General features: G+C 52.5%; 1 protein-coding gene across 6 annotated transcripts; it reads left to right on the forward strand.

Moving 5' to 3' along the window:
* The first annotated feature begins 1,976 nt into the window (after positions 1–1,976).
* Smpd4 (sphingomyelin phosphodiesterase 4) lies at positions 1,977–27,116 on the forward strand. 6 transcript variants are annotated; one of them, XM_006981195.4, is made up of 20 exons: positions 2,018–2,125; positions 4,267–4,347; positions 6,999–7,085; positions 8,696–8,838; positions 8,924–8,999; positions 9,470–9,578; positions 9,658–9,710; positions 9,815–9,966; positions 12,131–12,260; positions 14,806–14,877; positions 18,367–18,453; positions 21,262–21,407; positions 21,978–22,068; positions 22,514–22,614; positions 23,070–23,233; positions 23,651–23,847; positions 24,112–24,345; positions 24,447–24,578; positions 24,713–24,841; positions 25,685–27,116. In XM_006981195.4, exons 2-20 carry the CDS (start codon positions 4,309–4,311, stop codon positions 26,012–26,014), a joined length of 2,472 nt encoding a protein of 823 aa, XP_006981257.1. In that variant the 5' UTR covers positions 2,018–2,125; positions 4,267–4,308; the 3' UTR covers positions 26,015–27,116. The 6 variants fall into 6 exon arrangements, with proteins under 6 accessions (XP_015855184.1, XP_006981257.1, XP_076404532.1 ...); XM_015999696.3 differs by lacking the exon at positions 2,018–2,125 and adding an exon at positions 2,137–2,348; XM_042258989.2 differs by lacking the exon at positions 2,018–2,125 and adding an exon at positions 2,212–2,370.
* Positions 27,117–27,882: the final 766 nt, after the last annotated feature.

The following is a 27,882-nucleotide window of genomic DNA, read 5'->3' on the forward strand; positions in this document are numbered from 1 at the left end:
GTTGCCTTGGTTGTGGTGTCTCTTCACAACAGAACAGACTGGAACAGTCTTCCCTCTGTCTTAGCACTGTGACTATCACAAAGGAGGGCTCAGTGCTTGGGGGGGGGGTGTAGAAATAATGATTTCCCCAGAGTGTGCAGAAGGGGGTCATGGGAGGGTGCCAAAGTGTGTCTTCTGTTTTTTTTGTTTTGTTTTGTTTTGTTTTGTTTTTCGAGACAGGGTTTCTCTGTGTAGCTTTGCGCCTTTCCTGGGACTCACTTGGTAGCCCAGGCTGGCCTCGAACTCACAGAGATCCGCCTGGCTCTGCCTCCCGAGTGCTGGGATTAAAGGCATGCGCCACCACCGCCCGGCAAGTGTGTCTTCTGTTTAAGGGAAAGTAGCCACTGTTTCTGGACTCGTGTGTGTGTGTGTGTGTGTGTGTGTGTGTGTGTGTGTGTGTGTGTGTGTGTGTGTGTTTAATTGAAAAGAGTCAGGGGTTTCCCTACCCCCACCCCATCACCAAATCTGCTATTTGGGAGGCTTCTCCATTGAAGGGGCGTGCTGACTACTGTATAAAAGCTGAGAAATGGAAGGCTTAGTTGGGTATGGTGGTGCATGCCTTCAGTCCAAGCACTCAGAAGGCAGAGGCCAGGGACTCCTGAGTTCTAGGTCCTGTGTCAAAAAAGAAAGGAAGGATGGAAGGAGGGAGGAAGGGAGGGAGGGAGGAAGCTGGAGAGACAGCTCAGTGATTAAGAGCACTTCCAGAAGACCTAGGTTTGATTCCCAGCACCAACAGGTCAACTCACAACTCATCTGTCTGTAACTCCAGCCCTTCTGTCACCAGGCACACACGTGGTGCACACACATACACTCAGGCAAAACACTCATACCTCACTACCCCATCTCTCCATCCCTCCGGATTCTCGTGGCCTGGAGATTCCACAGCGCCTCCTACTGGCCGCCCGTTTCCATGCAGGGTCCCCGCAGGTCCCGGCCAGGCAGCTCCAGCGAGGAGGGCGGGGGGTCGGGAGCAATCTTCACATAGTTGATGGCTTGACTTGTGCTGAGCTCCTGGTGTGCACAGGGCAGTGTGTTAGGCATGGGGACAGTGTGATGGAAAGCTGTCCGCTGTATGGAGACCAGACCCCGATAGACCACTCGCTTAGGCAGCAACACCCAGAACCGTGCCTGGCATATCCTGGGTACTTGGTAAGTGCCTGTTGGATGACGCAATTATCTCTTTTGTGCAGGTTCCCTCCTTGAAGCACTCCTTAAGGGCTCTAACCAACGGTTTTCTAAATTTTTAAATAGCTTATAAAGTATGAAGACTTTTTAAAATGGCTTTTTTTGTTGATTCGCCTCCCTGCTCTCCTCACTCCTCTCCCCGCTTGTACTTTCCTCTTTCATGTCACGTGTGTCCTCTGGTACCACCATCCTCTTCCTCTCTTGACATCTGCTCGCGTTCTGCATTCTCGCCCGTTTACTACATGCACCGATGTGGGCGTTCGGGTCCTTTGGACGCCACCTCTGCAGCCCTGTGTTTCTTTGTTGGAACTGTCTGCTCATATTTGTCTATTTATTGATTGGTAGTTTGGGTGTTTACTTTTCGTAGTTCTTTATAGAGTCTAGATATTAATATCGCCCTCTCTCCCAAAGTACAGCTAGAAGAGATTTTCTCCCATTCTTTAGGCTGCCTGTTCCCTCTACTCAGCTTCCTTTGTAGAAACTTTTCAATGTCATGTAGTCCCGTTTTTAATTCTCGGGCTGTTTCTGTGCCGGTGAAGTCCTGTATACAAAATTCTTGCCTTTAATCTACTTTTCTTTCTTCCTTTTTTTTTTTGTTTTTCGAGACAGGGTTTCTCTGTGTAGTTTTGGTGCCTGTCCTGGAACTCACTCTGTAGCCCAGGCTGGCCTCGAACTCACAGAGATCCGCCTGCCTCCCGAGTGCTGGGATTAAAGGCGTGCACCACCACCCGGCTAACCTGCTTTTCTTGAAGGGAATCCCTGCGCGATCCTCACATTTCAGACCTCCCGCCAAGGGGGCGTGGCGCCCGGCGCAGCTTGATGACGACATTTCGGCGCCGAGAGGCCGAATGGCGGCTTCTGTCTTTTGGGAAGCTCGAGGTTTGTGCGATCGGCACGGCAGGTGAGTGGCGGGAGCCGCGCGCGAGGAAGCCCCGAGAGCCGTGCGGTTTCCTCGAGTCCCCTCCGAGGCCGGCTCCGTTCCTCCTCGAGCCGTGGGACTCGGGCCTTCCGGCAGCCCCTGAGCGGGGCCGGCGGGGAGCGGAGGGCCCGGCTGCACCCTCCCGCCTCCCGCCGGGGCCATGCCTTTCCGCCGCCACCCTGCGTGGTCCGCACGGCCGGTCCCGGTAGGGGCTCGGTGGACGCTCGGTGCGGGCGCTGAGGGAGGGAGGACCTGGTGTGAAAAGTGAACCTCGGGCTTAGCTAGTGATGTGGGTCGTAGAACTCAGCATGGGTCCGGATTCGACCTTCTGGTTTCTCCGAGCCTCGGTTTCCGAGTCTCGAAACTTCGCGGTATGGAACAGTTGTGATCGACAAATGCGGGAAGCCGCAGCCAAAGGAGGTCTGGGCTGTGGCGCGATAAGCTTGGCCCGAGAGCGTTGACTCGCAATGGTTAGAAACCTCAAAAACAGCTGGAAGCAGCGCCTGAAGAAAGGGGGTGATGAGGGGTCGGGTGAGGCGAATGCCTTTGGCACTGCGTGCACACTGGCACGGGGCGTGCCTGACCGGGTCTAAAAGCAAGAGGCCAAGGGTGGTTGCCCTCTTCGTGGTGTGTGTGTGTGACATCTCCGGCCCTCACTTTCAGCTGCCTGCTTTCTGTGAGAGTTACTTGTCGCCTCTAGAGCTCTGTCCTTATCAAATAATCCACAATTTTATGCTGCCCTGATCATTTTGGAGTCGTTTGCAATGTGGGTCAGGACTGAAGCATTTTACGTTTTCCTTAGCACTGAAACTGATACTAGTTTAAGAATTGGAAAAAACTGGCAAAGATTGGTGGTCTCCTCTCAAAACCGCAACTGCTTTCCGCTCCTACTGCTCACTTCTCTGCTCACAGACCTCCAGTTCCCGCGCTGATACCTTTACTCCTGTAGTGGGCAGAGCGGTGCCAGGAAAGATATCACTAGCCCGTCAGTGGAATGCAGGTTTCCTCTCTGCTCTCTCTTTTTCCCTCCCTCCCTCCCTCCCTCCCTCCCTCTTTCTTCTTCTTCTTTTTTTTTTTTTTTTTTTTAAGTTTTCCAAGACAGGGTTTCTCTGTGTAGGTTTGGAGCCTGTCCTGGATCTCGCTCTGTAGACCAGGCTGGCCTTGAACTCACAGATCCGCCTGCCTCTGCCTCCCGAGTGCTGGGATTAAAGGTGTGCGCCATCACCGCCATGACCTCTCTGCTCTTTCTAACTATGATTAGTATTTCTGACCACGAAGACAGAGAGGTAGGAAGCTGCAGAGCTATTCCTGATTTTTGGTGGCCATTTCAAGGCTTCCTTCCTAGAACTTGGTCTTCATTTGTTGCAAAGAGCATGTTATATGCTTTGCCCTTCTCTTTCAAATAAGAGATTTTAAGGAGTTTACCGGAATCTTGGTTGGTGTTGAGAAATCTTGCTGTTTTCTACCTGTTTCCTTATTTGTGTCAGCCTTGTGGGGTTATTGTGACGATGTGCTTTCTATTATTCCTAATTTAGCACCTTTTGTATTTGCTTTCTCTTAGTTACATAGTCCCAGGTCCAGGCCGACTTAAGTGAAGTGTCTGCTTAGGGCATTAGAAGGGCCAAGTCAAGATCTGCTTTAATCTGCAGGGAGGAATCTGCTTCCAAGCTTTTTCAAGTAGCTCTCAGTTCTAGTTTCTTCGAGATTCTGACTTTCTAGCTGAGCTCTGCTTTGTTTGTTAAAGTCCACCAACATTGTACTTTACTCTGTTCTTTAAACTCTTTACAACAGTGCTTAGATGGGTGTTTGAATATCCAAGGAGGAAGAATCTTGGGGGATGGTTAAGGATGCTGCCTGTCACTGGTAACTAGATAGGGAAATAAATGGAAAGCCCTTAAAGCCAATCCTGGCATCTAGCAAGTGCTGTACAAGCATTACCAAGCAGTCGCCACCACAAAGCTAGCCCTGAAGCTGGCTGCTGTGGTCTGTGTGAGTGTTGCATTTTAGAAATCAAAGGAATACGCGGTGTGATTTGTCCTGATCCACCTGCTCCCCTGGGCATTGTGGAATTGTATAATCGGTTGTGTAGAAGATGTGGAGATTCTGTCTTTGTCTTTCCACAGTGGTTCCCTAAGGCGGCCGTTTCTGACTTCCCAAAGGCTGCTATGGCATTTCCTCACCTGCAACAGCCCAGCTTCCTCCTGGTAAGTGTCAGCTGCCCTGGAAGTGATGCCGTGATGGCTCTGCAGCCAGGGACGCAGGATTTCATCTGCTGATTTGAAGGACTCATTTTTAGGGGACAGAGTCTTGCTGTAGAGCCCTGCTGCCCTCTGTTTTTTGTTTTTTTGAGACAGCGTCTCTCTGTGTAGCTCTGACTGTTAGGGAACTTACCATGTAGACTAGATTGGCCTTGAGTTCACAGAGCTCTGACTGCCTCTGCCTCATGAGTGCTGGGATTAAAGGTGTGCCCACCACATCTGGCTGTGCAGGCCTCTTGAAGTCTAGTTCTTTCTGCCTTAGTTCCCCAACTGCTGGGATTATAATGGGCATGTGCCACCATATTTAGCTGATTTGAAAAACTCTCTACTGGTTTTTTGTTTTTTGTTTTTTTAATTGGAAACAATACCAAAATCAGTGTTAGAATACTTACTATGCCTTCTCTTAGTGCAGGATGCTGCATGCATTCAATCTCTGAACTCATTTTCTCATTCACCAAGTTAGTTGATTCAGCCAGTACTGGGGTGGCTGAGGCCAGAAGAGCATAGAGTTTGAGGCCAGCCTGGGCTACATAGTGAATTCCCAGTCAGCCCGAGAAGTCATCTGAAAACAAAACAAGAGTTGATTCAAATGTTGTTTTCCTTCATTTCCAGAGTGAGAAGAATAAATATCAGAATGTCACGATGTATAAACTCTGTTATATATACAGCATTCTAGTAATTACAATTATTATCAGTGAAAAGTAGAGGGCCACTGCTGCCTGTTAGGGTTTATCTTAAGTATTAGACTGTGAAGCTGGGAAAGCAGAATGTGAGGCAGATATGAGTGGTGACGATTGTTCACTTCAGTTCCCAGAAGATACGTTTCATAAACTTTTTTTTTTCTCCCCAAGACAGCGTTTCTCTGTGTAGCCCTGGCTGTCCTGGAACTTATTGTGTAGACCAGGCTGGCCTCAAACTCCAAGATCCACCTGCCTCGCCTCTGGAGTGCTGGGATTAAAGGTGTGAGCCACCGTACCTGTCTTTTTTTAAAAAGAATATTCTTCCTGCTAGGCGGTGGTGGCGCATGCCTTTAATCCCAGCATCCAGGAGGCAGAGCCAGGCGGATTTCTGTGAGTTTGAGGCCAGCCTGATCTACAGAGTGAGTTCCAGGACAACAAGGGCTATTACATGGAGAAACCCTGTTTCAAAAAAAAAAAAGAAAAGGAAAGGAAAAAAGGAATATTCTTCCTTAGTGTATCCTCTGGAGCCAACTGGCTTAGCCCATGGCCTTAACAGTCAGCTCTGTCTCTCTGAGACAGGCCCCATGCAGTCCCTTCTTGTTTGGCAATGGTCAGGGTATTAGATATCCTTGGTCGAAGCCTGTTTGTTAAAAGTCTAGTACCTCCTGATCTCTGTCTGTTTGCCCAGAGGCCATTTCTCCATGGAATCAATGTGTTATCCCCACATCCCATGACTTCAGCAGATCTCCATGTTTTCTGTCCTCAGTGTGTGTTTCACTGGCTAATCTGCCGTCTTGATGAGTACTGAATTGGTAGAGGCCATCCGTAGTTTCAGATTACCTTATTTTTTTGTGATTTTTCTTTTATTTTTTTGAGTTTATAATACAATTACATTATTGCCTCTCTCTCTCTCTCTCTCTCTTTCTTTCTTTCTTTCTTTTTTTTTTTTTTTTTGGTTTTTCGAGACAGGGTTTCTCTGTGTAGCTTTGAGCCTTTCCTGGAACTCACTTGGTAGCTCAGGCTGACCTCGAACTCACAGAGATCTGCCTGCCTCTGCCTCCCGAGTGCTGGGATTAAAGGTGTGCACCATTACCGCCGCTGCCTTATTTTTTTACTAAAGGCGGTGTGGTCCAGTGACCCTTCTCACCCCTCCTCTGTGAAGGAATATCTGCAATCAAGCCCAGCTGTCGTGATCTTTCATAAGCAGCCATCATGGGTCTTACAAAGATGGCTGTTGTTTGGCTTAGAGGATAGTGCTAGGCAATACCAACTTAATAAAAGAAAGCTGAGCCAGGTGGTGGTGGCACATGCCTTTAATCCCAGCACTGGGGAGGCAGAGTCAGGCAGATCTCTGAGTTCAAGGACAGCCTGGTCTACAGAATTGAGTTCTAGGACAGCCAGAGCTACACAAAGAAGCCTTGTCTTGAAAAAAACCAAGAGAGAAAGGAGAGAGAGGGGGAGGAGGAAGAAAGGGGGGGGGGGGAGAGAGAGGCAGAGGGGATGTTCTGTTCTCTGTGTTTATTGGCCATTCTTACTGATGAACGCAGTGATACAATTATGGTTGAGGAGGTGGGAAGTTTGTATCTCCTGTGTATAAACGCAACACCTATGAACTGAGGAAGGGTCCCCCATACAACAGGGATCCTGTCCCTCCTTGTAGGCCAGTAGGAGTCAGTTTCCTTTTGATAATGCAGCACTCTGAAGTAATAGGATGCCTAAGGGAGCACCTGAGAATTTTTGGTCTAAAGGTGGTAGAATTATAGCTTCTGTCTTCTAGAAGCTTGCTGTGGGCCTTTGATGCAGCCCCTGATGAGTGAAGCGCTGGCGCCAATGCTTGCATTTCCCTTCTGGTTAAGCAGACTATTTGCAGACGCTGTGTGGCAAGTCTGTTTACGGTTCTTTCACATTGTCTTCTAGGCTACCCTGAAAGCTGACTCTATAAATAAGCCCTTTGCACAGCGTTGCCAAGACTTGGTGAAAGTCATTGAGGATTTCCCAGCCAAGGTACAGCTTTACCTGCAACTCCCTTTGGGTAGCTCCTACAACCCTTAATGTGTCTGTGGTGGACTGAAGCCAGAAATGCTAGACACATCCTGCAACACACAGGACAGCTCCCTGCAACAACCAAGTATCCATTCTAAAGCCTGGCTTAGTGATGCATACTGTCCTCCCTGCACGGGAAGAAGGATCAGGAGTTCAAAGCCAGGCTACACAGCAAGGCCCATGGGTTTCATGAGACCTTGTCTCAGAAAGTATCTAGCCTCAAATATCCATAGTACTAAGATTGAAAACTCTGATATAAATACATACTTAGAATTGTTGAGCTCAAAAAAGTGGCCTGGACAACAAATTAATACTGCTGTTATATTTCAGTGATTTGATTTTTTAAAAAAAGTATTTCTCAACTGGGCGGCGGTGGCTCACGCCTTTAATCCCAGCACTGGGGAGGCAAAGCCAGGTGGATCTCTGTGAGTTCAAGGCCAGCCTGGTCTACAGAGTGAGATCTAGGACAGGCTCCAAAGCTACACAGAGAAGCCCTGTCTCAAAACCAAAACCAAAAAAAAAAAAAATCTCTCCTTTTTAATAGATGTCTGTTAAGATCAGAAGGGTTTTTGGGGAATGGTGTTCATGTGTGTGGAGGTACACCTGTGTTTGTGTATGTGTGCAGGTGTACATGTGCATGTGTGTGACCTCAGGTGTTGTTCCTCAGCAGTTGTCCACCTTGTTTTTTGAGACAGGACTCACTGGGACCTGGATCTTGCTGTTTAGGCTAGGTGGGTGGGTGGCCAGCAAGCCCAGGGATTCTGCTTCCTCAGCACTGGGAGTATAAGCTGTGCCACTACACCTCTGTTTTGTATGAGTGCTGGGATTCAAACTCAGGTCTTCAGGCTTGTGCAACAAACGTTTCACTGACTAAGCTTTCGCTGTCCCCATTGGAGTGTTGTTGTTGTTAGTGTTTTGTGATACTGGGGATTGATTGAAGGGCCTCACATGATAAACAAGTGCTCTGTCATTATATTACCTCCAGCCCCTGAAGAATGCTTCACTTGGCTGACACTGACAGTAGTCTTAGCAATTGGAAGGCTGAGGCAGGAGGATTTCTATGAGTTGAAGGCCCTCCTACTACGTAGCTAGACTCTGTCTCAACAAAACGAAAACATTGGTGGAGGGGGTGAGGGAGGCTGTAGAGATGCTCAGTGCTAAGAGCACCTGCTGCTCTTTCAGAGAACCCCAAGTTCAGTTTCCAGCCACCAGGTCAGGCAGCTGATAGCTGTCTATAACTCTAGCTCCAGGATATCTGACATGAGTGTCTGGACTCCAGACACCTGTCCTCATAAGCACACACCCACATACACATACACATAGTTTTTAAACTAATAAAAATGAATCTTAAACATATTTCAGTCAAAGGCTGACTTAATTGGCCCCAATCTAAGGCTGGTGTGTTACGTGAGGCCAGTGGAAGAATTCACAGCTCTTCACCGCTGAACAGAGCTTGTGGGTCTGTCTCAGTGACCTCAGGCAGGTAGTGTATGGTGCAAACTGGAACAGAGACAGGGATGGGCACTGGTCCTCAGTGAGCGTGCCAGCTGCCTCACTGTGTACTGTTTCAGGAATTGCATGCCATCTTCCCATGGCTGGTGGAGAGCATCTTTGGCAGCCTGGATGGTGTCCTTGTTGGTTGGAATCTTCGATGCCTCCAGGGGCGTGTGAGCCCTGTGGAGTACAGCATAGCAATGGAATTTCTAGACCCAAGGTAGGTGGGTTTCCTTCTTGAGAAGGGCTGAGTGAGTATTTTTTCATGCTGACAGACTCCTGTCCTTTTTAAATTTCGTGTTCAGTGGCCCCATGATGAAGTTGGTGTATAAGCTTCAAGCTGAAGACTATAGCTTTGACTTTCCTGTCTCCTGCCTTCCCGTGAGTAAGCCGTGGCGGTGAGCGCCACTGGGGATGCCCGGACAGGTGGCTGTGCTGGGAGTGGGCAGGGAGCCTTCCGGGGCAGGAGAGGTGTCACAGCTTAGACGTTCCAGCGGTGGCATTTTCAAAAGCTCATTGCCGATGGAGACTGTTGTACTGCGGCCTGAGCAGCAGCAGGCTCACGTGACTGCGTGGCTCTGTTCTTCGGAGCCCCAGACCTCAGGGAAGGCTGCAGTGTGGTACTCAGGAGGTATGAGAAGCAGAAGGAGGTAGGACTCAAAACACCCAGCTCTTACCCTTGTGTGTGTGAAGCTGTATGAGGACTAGAGGAAAAATTTAAATCCAGCCCAGACAGGTCAGACCCTGTCGTACATAAAGCAGGATCTGTGCGTTGGTGTCCTGTCTCAGCAGCTCCCCCGAAGGCTGTAACAGCAGCTGGTGATTGCCCACCAACCTGCCTCTCTCTTCAGGGCCCTGTGAAGGCGTCCATCCAGGAGAATGTCCTCCCTGACAGTCCTCTGTACCACAACAAGATCCAGTGTCCTCCCACCGGAGGCCTTGGCCTGAACCTGGCCCTCAGTATCCTTTGGTGGCCCCGGGTGTGGGGGGTTGAAAGTGGGCTCCCACCTCCGCGTTTGCCCCTTGACACTGCCACCAGACCCATTTGAATACTACATGTTCTTCTTTGCTTTGAGCCTCATCTCTCAAAAGGTACAGAAGGGCCACCTCTGACTGGGGCTTCTGCAGATCCCACAGTGGGGCCAGGGCGGCCATGGTTGCTCACAGCACTAATAATAGCAATTTTGCTTTTCTAGCCAATGCCTATGTCCCTCCATGTCCGCACTTCAGACTGTGCCTATTTCATCCTGGTGGACAGATACCTGTCATGGTTCCTGCCCACTGAAGGCAGTGTGCCTCCACCACTTGCTTCCAGTCCGGGGGGCTCCAGCCCCTCACCAGCCCCCAGGTAAGGCTGTCCTGACAATTCAGACCTGGTCCTTCTGCTGGGAGTGGCCTCACTAATGGCATTGCCCAGTCAAGTATTGGTATCTGTGTCCAAGGTTCCCCAGTCAGCCTTTGTGGGATCCAATTCTCAACGTCCCTTGCCCTAACGAAGACAGGGGTTAAGGCTTGTCTCTGGCCTCATCGACAAGGCCTTACCATGGAGTAACCCTCATTGCAGATGGGGTCTGAGTCCTACCCAAGCAATAAAGAGCAGAGGGGAGGATTGTCCTGTATTCAAAAGAGATGATCGTTTGAATCAGTCAAAGGGGAGAGCCTGGCCTGAAAAGCCTTTTGTGCCGGCCACAAGCTAAGCCTGATGCTGGACCGCACAAGTTGGGGAGTGGGTTGGGGCCCCGCCCCTCCAGCTGCGCTTTCTACGGTTCTGATGGCCCTTAGCCCAGAGCCTCTTGGTCCTCTGGAGGAACCTTCTGCCCTAGCCGGAGTGGTCTGAGCCTCTCTGCTCCCTCCCTGACCTCCCTGACCCAGTGCCTGCTCTAGGAGGCTCTAGGAGGCACTGACGCGGGCTCTGGGCCCGCCATGTCTGCTGGGTATGTGCATACCAGGCGTGCCTTCCTCTAAGACTCACCATGTGGGCAGATGCCCTCAGAATATGGAGGTAGACCTGGGAGGTGAGGTGCTGAGGTGGCGATGGCTGGTGACCTGACCCTGATAGTGCTGTAGCTGGCAGGGAGGGCTTCTCCACGGCGGAATTCGGCTGCTAAGTGATTGCCTGGGCCTGGTTTGTGGCTTGCTTGAACTTTTCATTTTGAAGTAATGTCACACTTACAGAAAAGTTGCCAGATAGAACATTCATAAGCTTTTTAACCTGGATTTCCAAATTTTTAACACCGCTATGGCTCTCTGTGTTGTCCTGTCCAGTCTCTCACACTGTGTAACCTAGGCTGCCTTCAAGTTCACGATCCTCTTGTTTCCACCTCCTGAGTGTTGGGGTTACAGATATGCCTGGCTTCTCTGGACTGTGTGCTATTTATTCCTTTGTATTTCCTAGAGGCCTCACAGTCCTATTGATTAAGTACAGTGCGTCTGTCCGCCTTGGGAAGCTGGTGTGCTACCAAGCCGCCATTAGATCTTGGGAACCTGTCCGGTGTTCACCACCAGCTACCCCACCCATGTCTGCTGGCTGGAATCTGGTCCTTGCCCGCTGCTCCCTGTGCACAGCTGTCTTGGGTTTCTAGTGCTGGGATCCAGACAGTGAGCAAAGCAGTGTAGAGAGGAAAGTTCTATTTCATCTGTCACTGAGGAAAGTCAGGGCCAGCCCTAAAGCAGAGGCCATGGAGGAACGCTGTGGACTGACTTGCTCCTCGAGGCTTGCTCAGCCTGCCTTCTAATGCACTCAGGCCCACGGGCACAGGGTAGCCCTGCCACGCCCTCCTTGGGCTGGGTCTTCCTGTATCAACGGTTAAACAAGAAGATACGCGACAGACTTGCTTACAGTCTGATGCCATTTCTTCAATTGAGTTTCCTCTGCTCAGATGACTCTAGCTGTGTCAAGTTGACAAAACCAATCGGGACAGAAGTCATCTCTGTGGCCCTTTGTCCCTTTCTCCTCCTGCTTCCTGACTGTGGCAGAGGTCCCTAGGTGTGTTTGCAGGGTGGTGGGTGTAGGTACTCCCTTCCTCGGCATCTGCTCATGCCTAGGCCCAGTTTGGGCTGAGTAAGCAGGAGCACCACAGTAGTAATGCCAAGTTCTTGCCAGTGTCCTGTCCGATCTTTGCTGTCCCTGTGCTCCGTTAGTGGTCAGAGGTGCTTGGTCTGTGCTTAAGGATGTTAACCAGGTTTTTCTACTGTAAATTCAGATCTGGGCTCTGTACCTGGATCAAGGACTTGGCGGGGAAGAATGTCAACTTATCATTTATGTTAGCATCTGCTATTCTCAATTACACAGTTATTAATAGAGCATATCATAAGTTGTGACTTTCTGATTTCATCCCTTTTTTTTAGCATCTCATTTGCTAAGTGGACAGGTTATAGTAAGGATGTCAAGTGTATCAGTGTGGACCTTGTGGCACTGTGTGATTCAGTATGTTGTAATTGACTGTTGGAATCATTGATTTTGGTGTTAGCAGGGGTTCCTAACTTACTATGGTCTCTGTGTCTCCTGTTAGGACTCCAGCCATGCCTTTTGCTTCCTATGGTCTCCACACTAGCCTCTTAAAGCGACATATCTCTCATCAGACATCTGTGAATGCAGACCCTGCGTCCCATGAGATCTGGCGGTCAGAAACTCTGCTCCAGGTAAAGACAAAGGCCAGTCCCTGCTTCTCTTTCAGAACAAACTGCTTATCTAACACCTTCCACCCTGTGGGGCAGACCCCAAAGACTGGGTCAGCTGGGGCCTGGATCTAAATGGCATTTTCTTGCTGTGGTATTTAGAAAGCAGATGAGGAGAAACGGATGTACTCTTGTAAGCTAAATGTCATAGACAGCGTTTTCTGTCCAGATTCCCTTGTCCACGGTATTGCTTTTCTTACAAGGATATATTCATTCACCAGTCATCCCGTTTCCAACAATCCATCTATGTGCATGTTCCACGTGCCCTACCTTGTCCCCTCTGGCACCGTCCTGGTTTCCTGTGATCACCATACGCTAGATGTGCTGCAGAAGTTTCTGTATGGTGCTGCATGGTGAGGGCCCTCAAAACCCCCACCTTGGTCAGCAGTGAGCTCCCAGACATTGAGCAGTAGATACAAATGGCAGGACAGAGTCCCTCAGGGCTCAGTGAGTGGCCCTGCCCTCTTCCACGCCCCAGTGTCTGGAGAAAATCAGCTTGTTCAGTGCTGGATTCTGGGGCTCCTGTGGTAGCCAGTGTTGCTCCTGACAGAGAAAACTGGGTGGGCTGGAATTCAGTCCCACTTGTACACAGTGGAATGTGGGGTTCTGTGCCTTTAGAGACCTGTTGTTTTCATGGTACCCCAGGAGGCCACTGTCTGTGAAAACTGGACTCCAGTTCTGCTGACCGCCGACTCAAATAGTCCTTTAGCCAGGGTGCTCCCTAAGCTTTGAGGGACAGGGTGAAACCACATTTTATCTTGAAAACCAGACTGTCCCTTTATTGCTGTTCTCCCCACCCCCCAGCCCCAGGAAACACTGTTTTCTTCTGTTTCTATTCATCTGACTACTCTAGGCACCTTGTTTCCAGAGGATTTATCTAGATTGGGTGGAATATTTTCTGTTTCTGATTTGCTTTATTTAGCATAATGTCCTCATGTAGCATTATCAGAATTTCCTTCTTTTTGCTGAACTTGGTGGCATATCCTGGTAATCCCAGACCTAGGTAACTGAGACAGAAGGATCTTAGTTCAAAGCTAGCCTGCACTGCCTAGTAAGACCTTGTCTCTAAAGCAAATGAATAAAATTTCTCATTTTAATGGTCAACTAACACTCTGTTATGGCTATATGCATTCATATGTAGACATTTGGGTTATGTCAACTTTTTAGCTATTGGGAATATTAGCGTGCTATGAATGTTGATGTACAACTGTCTATTTTTAGATTTTATTTAACTTTACTTTTATTTATGTGTGTATGTATGTGTGAGTATTTACCATTTAAGTACAGAGGTCAGAAGAGTTTTGGATCTGAACTTCCTGAGTGGGTGCTGGGAATGGAACTGAATCCAGGTCCTCTGGAAGTGCTTTTAACCACTGAGCCATCTCTCCAGCCCCCTGCTTTTAGATCTTTGGGATATAATATATCTAGAAATAGCATTGTGAAGTCACATGGTAGTTCTGGTTACTACTGTTTTATGTTTTATAGCTGCCCACCTCCTCACCCAAGTAGAGTACATGGGTTCCGTTTTTTCACATGGGAAATCAGTATTGTCTGTTATTTTCTGCTTTTTTTTTTCTTTTTATCGTGTGAGTATTTTTCCTTCGTGTATGTGTGCACCGTGTTCACGTTGGAAGAGAGCAACAGAGTCTCTAGACCAGCAGTTAGGTGCTTGTACACCTGCAGGTGTGTGCTGGGAGCCGAGGAGCTGGGTAACCCCGATAGCTGCTGTAGATATGAAGGGGTGCCGTTCTGGTTTACATTTCCCTAATGGTTAGCAATGCTGACCATCTTTTTATGTTTTATTGGCTTTTTGTCTATCTTATGTGGAGCAATGTCTTTTTGAGACCTCTGTTTATTTTTAATTAGACTGTGAGTGTTGGGTGTTTTGGTTGTTTTTCCCACCACAACCAGCCTGAGTTTTTTTTTTTTTCCAATGGCAGGGTCTCACTATGTAGCTCTGGCCAGCCTGGAACTTGCTATGTAGACCAGGCTGATCTTGAAGAGGTCTGTCTGCCTCTGTCTCCTGAGTGCAGGGATGCACGTCACCATGCCCAGCTTTGGTTTTGTTTGCTTTTGATATAGGGCTAAATTTTTTAATTTATACATTCTACACAGAAATTCCTTATTAGGTAAGGGTGGAGGGTTGCGAGTTATTTTCTCCTATTTTGCAGATTGCTTTCACTCTGGAAAAGTGTCTTTGTTGCACAAAAGCTCTGTTTTTGGTAACACTCCTGTTGTCTTTTTCTTTCTTTTTTTTTTTAATTTTGGTGTCACTTCAAAGAAGCTATGGCCAAAGCTGCCCCTGTGTTTCCTTCTGAGTTTCATGGTTTGGCTTTTGTACGTAGACCAGCCTTCTCTTTGCATTCATTCTTGTGTGTGGATCGGGTTCTTCGCAGCTTGCTTCTTTGACGCGTGGGCAGCCTGTTTCCAGCAGCATTTGTTGGAAAGATTTCTTCACCATTAATGCTGTAGTGTTGACAATTTGATCAGTTAATGTCCTTTTTTGCAGGTTTTTGTTGAAATGTGGCTTCATCATTATTCCTTGGAGATGTACCAAAAAATGCAGTCCCCGCATGCCAAGGTATGTTTCTGTGGTTATTAATCCATCTCCTGTCTCCTGCTCTTGCCAGCCTGCTGTGTCTTGTCCTCAGCATGAGTTCCTTGTCCCAGCTTTGATGGAGGGGAACAGAAGCCCATTTTTGACCCTTCACTCGGCTACTGTACGAACGAGGTGACCTTTGAGCCCGAGTCTGTCCTCTCCACAGCCCCTTCCCACCACTGGGAACGCCTCAGGTCTTCTGGGACAGAGAAATCTCTAGGTCCATTTGGGGTTCATGTCCAGTTTTTCTGCAGCCGTTGGCAGTGCCCTGATACTCTCAGGTGGCCTGAGCAGGCCCTCCGTGCTGTGGTGACCTTAGACCTCTTCTGCCTGCCTGCTGCTCTGATCTGCAGAGCATCAGCAAGCAGCCATTTGTGATGTGTGGGCTCTGGAACCCTCCTGCATGTGGCCCAGCCTGCTGCTTCCTCCTCTCCTCTTCCTCAGCCTTCCCCTTGCCTTCTCCCTGGGTAGCACACGCATTTGCGGAGAGAGTAGAGGTGGTAGAGTCCCTGGAACCTCCTGGTGGTGGTGTCCCTTGGGCAGGTACTCCAGTGGACTGGTCAGAGTAGACAGTTGTGTTCAGTGAGTGAGTGGCCTGGTGGGTCTTGTAGATCAGAGTCTCACACACACACACACAGCACCAACACACACACACACACACACACACACACACACCAACACACACACACCAACACACACACACCAACACACACACACAAACAGACACACACAAACACACACACACACACACACACACCAACACACAAACACACACACACCAACACACAAACACACACACACAGCACCAACACACACATAGCACCAACACACACACACAAATAGCACCAACACACACACACACACACACACACACACAGCACCAACAAACACACGCTGCTGCTTGTAATTCCTTCCTCTGTAGACTGATCTTGTCGTTGCCAGGTGAACTCTCCAGCACTTCCTTTAGAATGAAGAGTGCATGGATGATGGTATTCACATTGAGAAGTTTGTCCTGTAACTCAGTAGTGAGCCCTGGACACTGCTACCACAGCGTCCCTGTAGCCAGTTCTGTGACTCCAACATTGTGCTGTGATAAGGTGGAGACTCTTCACTTCTCAAAGTGCAGAGCCCCCAGATGTCCATTTATAGCATCACGATGGAGAAGGAAGGCAGGGAAAGGCTGAGGACTCCTCCTGGGCCGTGGGCACCACAGAGAGCCTGTGACGCCTTCCTGCTTCCAGCCAGACCTGCTCATGCTCTAGGCTAGCACACAGAAGGCTGGCACTGGGCTTCTCCAGGCTCCCAGGCCCGAGCTGGCTCAGCCTTGTCCATGTAGCTCGACCTGGCTGAGACAGGCTGACTTTGCTGCTTGTCTTCCTGTCCTCCGCTGTCTTTCCAGTGAGTGGAAGCCACACCTGCCCTCAAGAGCCAACCAGAAAGGCCCTTCTGGGTTGTCCCCTCTGATGGGTCTGTCTTCCGTGCTCAGAGGGAAGGGTCAGCGGGTTGTCTCTGTGAGAGAGGGCTTCCTTCCTGTCCCCACATAGCTTCCTCTTGGCCAGACCTTGGGTGGGTGATCTGTGTGTGGAAGGTTGGCGCTCCCTGGCTGACTGAGACAACAGAACCCAGAGGTCCAGTGGCTGGAAACCAGGAAAGACAGCTCCAGAAGTTGCTCTCCTCCACAGCGCCGTCCTCTTCCGGGGGCCTGTACCACACCTTCCAGAAATCCTTTCCATCCCACCAAGCCCTGACTGCCTCATGCAGAACATTTGGCCCCTGAGATCCCACTCTGGTCAGACTGGGTCCAGAGTACATGTTCACTCCCTGAGCCTGGGATCAGTGCTGGCTGTGGCCTGCAGGGGACCGGCCCTGTGGGGTTCCTCTGGGAGTACTGCAGGGAGCCTGGGTCTGGCACAGAGGAAGCCTGTGAGGAAGGCCTTGGCTCCCCTCACTGGAGGCTCCCCGGTGTCTGGCAGGCCATCCTTTCCTCTCGTGCAGTTGGCGGCCATGCTGGTAGGGCCTGGCCTCGGTGGGGCACGAGTGTGCTGGCATTGGGTGTGCGTTGATGAAGGAGTTGCTTTCACAGGCGGTGGTGCTGCAGGGAGCTAGGGTGGAGGGTGCTTGGGTGAGGCCGGGGGCTCGCTGGCTTGGCTGTTTGTTCCCTCTGCTGTCCTGGGCTGCCCTAGCCTCTGGGGGATGTGACTGTCAGGCTCTTGGGGGTTCGTCCCCTTGGGAGCGCCCTGTGCTGAGAGACAAGAAGTAGAAGAGTCAGTCTCCCCAGCTGGAGCTAGGAAGCGCCCCTCCTTCAGTAGTTTCCAGTGTAGGGACAGAGCAACCTGGTGGACTGAGCCCAGGCCCTTCTGCGTAGACTGGAGAGAACATGAATGAATGGAGGGTATTTGTGGGACTTAGACGTATGCGAATCGGTTCTGTTCCATCCTTGTCTACTGATTTGGTCAACAGATTCCCTCTCCCCTTCTCCTGGTACTGGGGGTTGAGTCTAGGGCCTCACACATGCTAGGCAAGGTCTCTGTCACTTCTCATCAAGTCAGCCCATGGAAGGCCTCAGTGCTTCCTCAATCAGTGCTGAGGGACGGCCTCAGGGCCTACTCCTCGGGATTCCCAGATCTCTCTGTGCATCATTAATTCCCTTGTATAAAATGCTCTTGCACAGAACTGACCTGTCCTGCTCTAAGGTTTTCCCTACACGTGCCTGTAATCCTGGCACTCCAGAGGCCGAGGCAGAGGAATTGCAAGGTCCAGGCCCACATGGGCTGCAGTGTCTCAAAACAGAATACTTAGAATACCTCATGTACACATTTCAGAGAGCTGCCTTTCTAAAATACCGTAAATTGGGTTGGTCAGGTCCATGTGGAGTCCATATATATATATAGAAGGCCAGGTGTACAGCCCACCCCCACGTCCTTCTGTGCCTGGCTCAGAGGTTTCTTTTCTGAGCCTCACCTTGCTAGGCCTTGGTAGCAGCAGCATGTCCCGGTGACAGTGAGGTCCTGGGCTGTTAAGTGCACTGTTATCATATCTATAACCACCTGTTGTCATCGTAGGGTCAGTGGAGCAGAGTTACACATCTGGAAAAACAGCTGGGCAGACCTCAGAGCTGCTGAGGCCTGCAGCCCCAGTGGTCCAAGACTTCCTGGTGATCTCATGAGGGCTGACAGCTGTGTAGGGGATCTCGCGAGGGCTGACAGACAGCTGTGTAGGGGATCTTGAGGATTCATCTATCTCAGCTGGGGCTTGCCTGTGGGAGACCCAGGGCTGCTGGGCAGTTGGTTGGGTATTGCCACTGATGAACTTTTGTTCTTGTTTTTTGTTTTTTCTCCTTTGTTCTTTCTCCTGGGCTCCTCATGTTTTCTCTCTCCCCATCTCCCTCCCCCTGTCCTCTCCTGCCCTCCCTCCCCCACCCTGTGTCCTCCAATCTGCCTCTTCTTGGCCTTTCTGTTTGTTGTCTCTCAGTTGGAGGTTCTACACTACCGACTCAATGTCTCCAGCGCCCTCCACAGCCCTGCCCAACCCGGCCTCCAGGCCCTCCACGCCTATCAAGTACTGGCCTTTCCTTCCCTCCCCCTGCCCCAAGGTGGGCGCAAGAGTGTGTGTTGGTACAGTGCCACCACAGTAAGGGTCTCCCAGAAGTCTGCTGTGGTCCTTAAGGGGGAGTCCTGAGCAAAATGACACCCATGTGTTAGAGGCACGCCTGATTGAGGCTTCAGCTTGACTTCAGGTCTGCAGGCTAGCCTGGTTTTGGTGTGTGGCCATGTGGCTATGTGAGTCACACAGCCTGGCCGGCCATAGATTATGGAATCTTCCTCCTAAGCCCCTAGGCTGCAGAGCTGTCTCAACCTCTCAGGATTTGTGGGGATCCTTACAGTGGTCTGATTTACTATGCAGAGGACTCGGGTGTAATGTGGCTCCTGCCCTGTTCCGAGTTGTTACCCAGCGGGAAGGATGCAGCTGCATCACAAGAGAGTAGGAAGAGCTTGGGGCCCCCAGAGCCCTGAGGGCTGTCAGTCCTGTTGAGTCCCAGCCCCTTACAGACTCAGAGGCAAATGCCAGCAAGTGGTGACCTCGTGGAGATTGCCGCCTGCTTAGGCAGAAATGACCAGTGTGTGAACGGATCTGAGGTCAGTAGAGTGAAGTTCCGACCTCAGGGATTTGGGGGAATGGAGTTGGCTGATTAGTGAGAAACCGTGGGAATGTGGAGATGTACTCCCAAACAGGGCTGTGTGATGTACCCCGGGGAAAAGCATAACAGTTGACATTGAATTTGAGCAAAGGTGCAAAAACCAGGCTTGGCTACTAAGTGTTGCTGGCATAGGATAATAAATGCTTCTCACAGTGGGGTTCCTGCCCAGAAGCAGCAGCTAGTGAGGAGCTCCCATGGGAGGCAGTGAAGGGGTTTCCAGGGAAGAGCCCATAGCAGGAGCTGTGAAGATGAGCCCGAGGAGGCCGGGCACAGTGGGAGATGCCCTGGGCTTTGGGAGCACATGCTTGTGTCATTAGAAAGTGCAGATGGCACTGGGGACACCTGTGATGCCCCCTAGCATGTGAACCCCCCCCCCAGCCCCATGAGAGGTGGGGAGATTGACTGGGAAGGGTGCCCAGGGCTGGTCATCTAGAACCTCCGTAAGAAGCTGGGTAAGATGAGGTGGTGCTTGCTCTCTAAGCTGAGGGACTGAGCTGACGTCACTGCTCAGGGTGCCAGGAGAGGAGCTGTGTGTAGAGGGCATAAGAGTGGGAACTATGGCCTGACCTAACGGCCGTTACTGTTGATTAGTCCATGCGACTGTGTATGTTCCAGTTCATTTTCTGTTGTTAGCAGTCTCACAGACTAGTCAATATAAAGACAAAAAGGGCTTTTGTTACTCAGTGCTGGTCCAGAGTGGCAGAGGGGTGCATCTGATGATGGCTTTAGAGCTGGCCGACTTCATGGCAGGAGACAAGAAGTGTTGTCTAGACCAAGCTAGATCAGCACTTGTGAGGAGGAGGCGGGCAGATTGCCACTTTGAGGCCAGTCTGAGCCACATGATGTGACTGTCTGGAAAAGCCCAGGGCTGGTGGTGCAGCGCAGTGGCTGAGATCTTGCAAACCTGCTCGAGGCCTGGGTTCAGCCCCCAGGAGGCCAGGCTGTCTTTATGGCACCCTCTGGAGATGACCCCTCCGGCTCAGCCCTGATGGGTGGTGATCTTCAAGATCCCCAGGCCCCACCTCTTCACACTGCCGAGTGGGAATTAGGTTAGAGCCGCTGTTTCAGAGGGTGTAGACTGTCGTGTGCTCTTCCTCGGAGTTCTAGGTGAGCAGGAGAGAGCAGCCCTCCTCCTAGCAGTGCGGTGTGACCTGGGTGTGGGGCCTTTTCTCCCTTTTCTTCCTGTTCTTTATTTTTGAGGCAGTTCAGTTGTGTGGCCCTGGCTGGCCTGCTGTGTAGGCTCTGATGTCCTTACAACAGTCCCAGAGGCTGGGATGGTAGGTGCATGCCACCGTGCCCAGCTCCTCAGGAGGCGTTTTCATGGTGGGAGGCCTGAGGAGACAGTGCTGTACACAGCCTGTGCATGGTCTCCTGGGCTCGTGTGTGCACAGGGCCGCGCCCTTTGCCCGCCTTAACCCCACAAGTCATCAAAGCCCAAGGGGTGCTGGGGAGGACGAGTCTGCCTGACTGGACTCACTCCTGCCTCCCACAAGCACCACCTACACTCAGAGAGGCTGAGAGCCAATCAAAGGTCCCGTTACAAAGATTTCTGTTAGTGTTGTGTATAAAGCTCCCTCACAAGCTTGGGAACTCTGGTCCTGGGGGCTTCAGCTGACTACAGGTCTACTGGCAGTGGTGACTCCCAGGCTTCCTCCAGGGTCAAGTCCCCATCTGGCTGTGACTGCGACAGGCAGCCAGGGTGGGCCTGGGCTTGTGGCTGGAGAAGGAACTGGGGAGAAAAGAAACACTCTCCCTTGAGCAAGGTGAGCTTTTTGCACATGTTGGGAGGTGGCCAGACAACCTGGGGTCCGAAGCCTGGGCGGGCTAGTGGCCACCCTGTTCCGCCCTCTAGCTCAGCAGGAGGCAGGGCTGAGGCCCAGCACTGCTGCAGGGGCTGAGGGTGCAGGGCCGGATGTTGCCGAGGTGGAGAGTGAGGTGCTCTCTGATTGACGTCTGCTCCACCAGCCCACGCAGGGCCGCACAGGGCCACCTGCCTGCCTCAGTGCTGGGAGCTGGTGCCAGTCAGGTCCAGCAGTGCCAGGTGACCCGCCCGGCCGGCCTGGTGCTTGTCTCCTGTGGGCTGCAGACCGTGAGCAGTAGGTGCTGTGGGTCTCGGCTGTGGGTCTGGCTGTAGGTCTGTCTGGCCTTGACACCCCTGCCCTCCCTAGGAGTCCTTCACGCCCACTGAGGAGCACGTGCTGGTGGTCCGCCTGCTGCTGAAGCACCTGCACGCCTTTGCCAACAGCCTGAAGCCGGACCAGGCCTCCCCGTCGACACACTCCCATGCCACCAGCCCCCTGGAGGAGTTCAAGCGGTGAGTGTAGATGTGGAAGGCTCCTAGGCCTCTGTTTCCCTTATTTATGTCTACTGTTGGCCTGTTTGAGACCAGAAGGCCGGGGCTGCCTGGCTGCTTCTGCTCCCAATGCCTTCCCTCTATCTAGACCAGAGGTCTCAACCTTGTAATGCTGCGACCTGTTAATACAGTTCCGCGTGCTGTGCCCACCCCAACCATCAGATTATTTGTTGTTACTTCATAACTGTAATTTTGCTGCTGTTATGAATCATAATGTAAATATCTGATATGTGACCCTAAAGGGGTCGTGATCCACAACAGGTTGAGAACCACTACTCTGGATGCTCCCTGTGCAGTGAGAAAAGCTGGCTGGCCAGGGATCACAGCCTTGCTGTTCTGTCTTACAACTTACCTCAGTCAGCAGGCAGGCTGACTTCAAAGGAACCCTGGGTTCTTCTGGAGAACAGGGCTAGAAACATCTTACCTCAATGTTCTCAGTGTTCCCCGAGTGTACCCACAGGCCAGGGCTGGCCCCTGTGAGCGGGCACACCCCCTGGGCAAGTGACCGCTCCTGACCCTCCGTCCCCACAGGGCTGCTGTGCCGCGGTTTGTCCAGCAGAAGTTGTATGTCTTCCTGCAGCACTGTTTTGGTCACTGGCCTCTGGACGCCTCCTTCAGAGCCGTAAGCACTGCCCCTTGCCCCTTGCCCTCCCCCTCCCGGTGCCCTCTGTGCCGTGACGTTGGTGCCTGTGGGGTGGGCTGACAGGAGCCTGGTCACAGGCCTCAGAGAGGAAGGAAGCCTTGCTGAGTCTTGTCATTCTGTTGGCTCTTGGGTACAGAAGAGCCATGCTCAGCCCCCACGACCCTCCCTAAGGGGCTGGCATGAGATTCTTGAGTTCCTGTAGTGTGTTCTTGGGAGGATGTAAGAAGAGCTGCCCACTTACTGACTTCTACCTTGAAGTTGGGGAAAAGTCTAGAGCCTAGCAGGGCATTAGCCCAGTAACTAGGACATAGATCTTTTCATGAATTATCCTTGGAGCCGGGTCCAGACCATCAAAGGATGTGCCTGAAAGCCAGTGCACTGACCTACAACCACAGGCCTTCAGGGCACATGTGTCCCTCACCAGGTCCTGGAGATGTGGCTGAGCTACCTGCAGCCGTGGAGGTATGCCCCCGAGAAGCAGGTGCAGAGCAGTGATTCCCAGCCGCGGTGTGTGTCGGAGAAATGGTGAGCACCCCCAGGCCACCTGCCCAGTGACACTACTGCCCTCGAGCCGAAGCTGTCTGGACAGACAGGTGCTGATCGAGGTGGCTCCATGGTCATCCCAAAGGTCCCCATTTCACCCTTACCAGCACAGAGCAACTATTGTGTCTCCATTACCTTGTCCGTGTGGTGTTGGGGTTGCTGTGGCCTTTCCTCTCCTGGGTCCCAGTCTTGCCCTTCACATCTGTTCAAGCAGTCCTTGCTGTGGTGCCCATGGCTCTCTTGAGAAGGGTCATTCCGGAGGACTGGGGTGTTGCACCCTCTCCTGCCTAATGTCCGTGACTCCCTCGTCTGGCAGCAGCGGCTGGGGTGTCAGGAAGGGTGAGCTGTCTGGAGTGAGGACCAGTGTGGCTCTGTCTCCAGCACGAGGTCTGCAGCGTAGTCTTCCTCTGACTGGCCCATCCTGCCGTTGTCTCCAGGGCACCCTTCATCCAGGAGAACCTGCTGATGTACACCAAGCTGTTTGTGAGCTTCCTGAACCGTGCGCTCCGCACGGACCTGGTCAGCCCCAAGAATGCCCTCATGGTTTTCCGAGTGGCCAAGGTCTTCGCTCAGCCCAACCTGACCGAGATGATCCAGAAAGGTGAGTCTCCGGCCCTGGGCCGCCCCACCGAGATAGGACCTTGGCTGCTGAGAGGCAGCGCGGAGGGATGCAGGGTACTGCGTGACTCACGGACTCGCACTGTGGCGTGGGGCAGGCTGGCTTGGGAACCTTTGAGACGCATCAGAAGTGGAGTAAGAGCTCTGAGCTCGGCTGGATGTCCCGTTCCTGGTGCCGGCAGCCAGGTAACGCTGGCCTGAGCTCAGAGATGGGCAGCAGAGCTCCGAGCTGCGACTCTCAGAGCTGCTGTTGCTGTCCTAGTGCTTGGAGCTGGGTGAGACAGTGCTCGGGTAGGCTGGGAGGTGCAGTATTGTCACAGCTCCTCAGGGTCCTGGGAAACGGGCTGGAATCCTACCCGGAGCTCCGGGAAGCAGGTGCCAGCCCCGGCTTGCGTTCTAGGAGAGCAGCTGTTCCTGGAGCCAGAGCTCATCATTCCCCATCGCCAACATCGGCTTTTCACGGTCACCAGCAGCTTCCTGTCACCATGGCCCCCAGTTGTGACAGATGCCTCATTCAAGGTGAAGAGCCATGTCTACAGCCTGGAGGGCCAGGACTGCAAATACACCCCAATGTTTGGTCCTGAAGTCCGGACCCTGGTGAGTGGCCAAAGGCCCACCCTAGTGTGAGGTCCCTGAAGCAATGGGAAGAAAGGAAGGCTGGGTACTGATGCCCCAAGCCCTCCTCTCTCCAGTAACGGCTAGTGTTTTCTCATAATGAGGAAAATGATAAGATTCCATTTTTCCCTCTGGGTGAGCACTCTTGCTAGAGCTGGTTCCCCGAGGCCACCCTGCCTGAGTGGTGGTGACGCCTCCTTTGGTGGCCCCTTGAGTCCCTTTGCCATGTCTGTGCCTCCCTCGCAGGTCTTGAGCCTTGCTCAGCTCATCACACAGGCCAAACAGACTGCCAAGTCCATCTCTGACCAGTGTGCGGAGAGTCCAGCTAGCCGTTCCTTCCTGTCATGGCTGGGCTTCGGCGCCACAGACCCAAACAGCTGCTACCCGGGCAATGACCTGGATGAGATGGGTCAGGACAGTGTCCGCAAGACGGATGAGTACCTGGAGAAGGCCCTGGAGTACCTGCGCCAGATATTCCGGGTATGTGCTGCACAGTTCCCTCTCTTAGGGCCTCACTCACCAGTGGGGTGCAGTGCCCCCCTTCCCTTCGACACCCCCTGAGCAGAGCTCTTCTCTCGTAGCTAAGTGAAGCCCAGCTGGCCCAGCTCACACTTGCCCTGGGGAACACACGGGATGAGAATGGGAAGCAGCAGCTACCAGACTGCATTGTGGGGGAGGAAGGACTCATCCTTACACCTCTGGGCCGCTACCAGGTAGGTTGCTAACGGCCACTGCCGCGCTGATGCCAGCCCTGTCACAAGGGGCACAAGGGTCACATGACTGCCCTTGCCTGTGTTGTTCGCAAAGATGTATTTTTGAAACTTTTTCCCACTGCCTGGGTTTCTAGATCATTAACGGTCTGCGAAGGTTTGAAATTGAGTATCAGGGGGACTTAGAGCTGCAGCCCATCCGGAGCTATGAAATCACCAGTCTGGTCCGAGCACTCTTCCGGCTGTCCTCTGCCATCAACCGCAGGGTAAGTGAGCAGCAGGGCAGCTGGGATGCTCCTGGACATAGCTTCCAGAGAGTGCTCCTGCCCCTCCATGACCCTGTGTGACCCTGCCGGGAGTCTGGGTGGAGAATGAGCCCATGGAAGCACCTGGTCCCGAGGCAGCCTGGGAGAGGGTGCTCTGCCGTCCGTCCCCAGCCTGGGAGAGGGTGCTCTGCCGTCCGTCCCCAGCCTGGGAGAGGGTGCTCTGCCGTCCCCAGCCTGGGAGAAGATGCTCTGCCGTCCCCAGCCTGGGAGAGGATGCTCTGCCATCCCCAGCCTGGGAGAGGGTGCTCTGCCGTCCGTCCCCAGCCTGGGAGAGGATGCTCTGCCGTCCGTCCCCAGCCTGGGAGAGGGTGCTCTGCCGTCCCCAGCCTGGGAGAGGGTGCTCTGCCGTCCGTCCCCAGCCTGGGAGAGGATGCTCTGCCATCCCCAGCCTGGGAGAGGATGCTCTGCCGTCCATCCTCAGCCTGGGAGAGGGTGCTCTGCTGTCCGTCCCCAGCCTGGGAGAGGATGCTCTGCCGTCCCCAGCCTGGGAGAGGATGCTCTGCTGTCCCCAGCCTGGGAGAGGATGCTCTGCCGTCCCCAGCCTGGGAGAGGGTGCTCTGCCGTCCTCAGCCTGGGAGAGGATGCTCTGCCGTCCCCAGCCTGGGAGAGGATGCTCTGCCGTCCGTCCCCAGCCTGGGAGAGGATGCTCTGCCGTCCCCAGCCTGGGAGAGGATGCTCTGCTGTCCCCAGCCTGGGAGAGGATGCTCTGCCGTCCGTCCCCAGCCTGGGAGAGGGTGCTCTGCCTGCCGTCCCCAGCCTGCTGAGCCCTTGTGTGTTACTCAGTTTGCAGGCCAGATGGCGGCTCTCTGCTCCCGGAACGACTTCCTCGGCAGCTTCTGTCGCTATCACCTCACCGAGCCAGCCCTGAGCAACAGACACCTGCTGAGCCCTGTGGGGCGGAGGCAGGCGACCAGTCCTGCCCGGGGCCCCAGGCTCAGCCTGCGTTTCCTGGGCAGTTACCGGACGCTGCTCCTGCTCCTGCTGGCTTTCTTTGTGGCTTCTCTGTTCTGCATTGGGCCCCTGCCCTGCTCCTTGCTGCTGGCCCTAGGCTACCTCCTCTATGCCGTAGCTATGACGCTGCTCACGGAGCGGGGCAAGCTGCATCAGCTCTGACCTGCTGCCGTCTCTCCTGAGCAGACTTGTGGGAGTTGACACACGACCCATTCCTGGGCCTGACAGGCCCTGGCAGGTTGCTTTGCAGCCGGGAATAGAAGGGTAGGTCATCTCCAGAGTTCTTGGGAGTGGTTTCCTTGCAAAGACGGAGTTATTCAGAAGAAACTGATGTGGGAAGGGAGAGTGGTCCAGGCTGGGCCTGTAAGGGGTGGTGTCAGAAGGCTCAGGAGCCGTTCTGCAGGTCAGTGAGTGCTGCATGGGTCTTCACCTTCAGCCCAAGGTCCCACGAGTAGCTGAGCCAGTACTCCAGGCCTTGGTGACCATTCTACTGTTTTGCTCTGCAGAGCTCAGGGACTGTTGTACCCACAGCAGGCTCTAGGCCTGGGCTCTGGGAGCTGATCCTGCCCGAGCCTCTGTGAGGTGGGCAGAGTGGGTTGTGATATCTTCTCTCGCCATGAAACACCAGGGCAGCAGCTCCACATCCACTCCAAAGGAGAAGCCGAGTTTTTAAGAGATGACTGAGAAGGTCAGCTCTGCATTCGCTTAAACATCACTTTTGCTGCTGCCCTTGGTCTGTGCCCAGCTGTCGGCCCCAGGAGACCCGCAGCAGCAGGCATGCCAGGCAGACAAGTCAGGGCCTGGGCCAGAAGCCCTTAAGTGAGCTGTCACTTAGAGTGGGTTCCAGGCCCACAGTGCCCTGGGGCAGGCCAGCAGTGAGGAGAGCTGCTGGTCCCCGGCTGCCTAGGGTGGAGCTGGGTCCTCCCAGCCTCTGTGGGTACAAAGTGCAACAGCGTTGGCTTTACCGGTCAAACCAAGGACTTGAAGGGAAAGCCACCCTCACAGTCAGAGCTCAGGCACCGCAGGCCTCGTCTTCACCCTGCAGGAGACACCAGCACCGCCACCACCAGCAGCAGCAGAAGCAAAACAGTCCTTTGTTTTGGGTGTGCACAGCTGTTTTTTAAGGAAAAAACCTTTTTTTTCAAGTGTTAGCACTGGTCTTTGTATTTTCAGTGTCATTTCAGAATACATCTGGGGACTCATGACCAAAAGTCAAAACATAACTGACCAAGGATCCGAATAAAATATTCTTCGGAGACTCTCACTGTCTGGACTGAGTCTTCAGCACCTTCACCTGCCTGGGGTCCCTGGGCACTTGGGAACCTGGAACAAGCTGCTGGGCACAGTGGCGCCTCGTGACCTCATGCAGTCCTTTTTGCTTGGGAGTCCTGTTTCTTCCCATTCACTTTACCCCTGGGTGTCGTGAGATTGTCCCCTTCTCAGTGTGTCAGAGCTGACGCCTGTCCATCAGAACAAGCATCACCTCTGGCTTTCAGAAGCCTTTTTTGTTTGTTTGTTTTATTTTGTTTTTCAGGGTTTCTCTGTAGTTTTGGTGCCTGTCCTGGATCTCACTCTGTAGACCAGGCTAGCCTGGAACTCACAGAGATCCACCTGCCTCTGCCTCCCAAGTGCTGGGATTAAAGGCATGCGCCACCACCACCCAGCTTTTTTTTTTTTTTTTTTTTAAAGAATGTTATTTTTGTCAGGCAGAGCTCTGTGAGTTCAAGGCCAGCCTGGTCTACAGAGTGAGTTCCAGGAAAGGCGCAAAGCTACACAGAGAAACCCTGTCTCGGAAAACAAAAGCAAAACAAACAAACAAAAAGGATGTTATTTTTATTATATGTGAATAAATGTTGCTTGTGGGTGCTGGGGACCAAACCCCAGTCTTCTGCAGCGCCCTTAACCCACTGCTGAGCCATCTCCAGCCCCCAGAAGAGTCATGAGCATCTGGATCTGTGCTAGCCCACTCTAGGCCAGTGTCTTCCCAAGAGTACAACTCCCTTGGGGGAGCCGTTGCCATCTGAGTGTCC

The sequence above is a fragment of the Peromyscus maniculatus genome, chromosome 12 (genome assembly GCF_049852395.1).
Source record: "Peromyscus maniculatus bairdii isolate BWxNUB_F1_BW_parent chromosome 12, HU_Pman_BW_mat_3.1, whole genome shotgun sequence".
Taxonomy (NCBI): Eukaryota; Metazoa; Chordata; class Mammalia; order Rodentia; family Cricetidae; genus Peromyscus; species Peromyscus maniculatus.

Bases quoted from the DNA above. Each gene is read 5' to 3' on its own strand.
- Smpd4 (XM_015999696.3), top strand. From the start codon at position 2,304: ATGCCTTTCCGCCGCCACCCTGCGTGGTCCGCACGGCCGGTCCCG. The intron at 14,878-18,366 runs GTATGTTTCTGT...GTTGTCTCTCAG, and splicing joins TGCAGTCCCCGCATGCCAAG to TTGGAGGTTCTACACTACCG. The intron at 23,848-24,111 runs GTGAGTGGCCAA...CCTCCCTCGCAG, and splicing joins GTCCTGAAGTCCGGACCCTG to GTCTTGAGCCTTGCTCAGCT.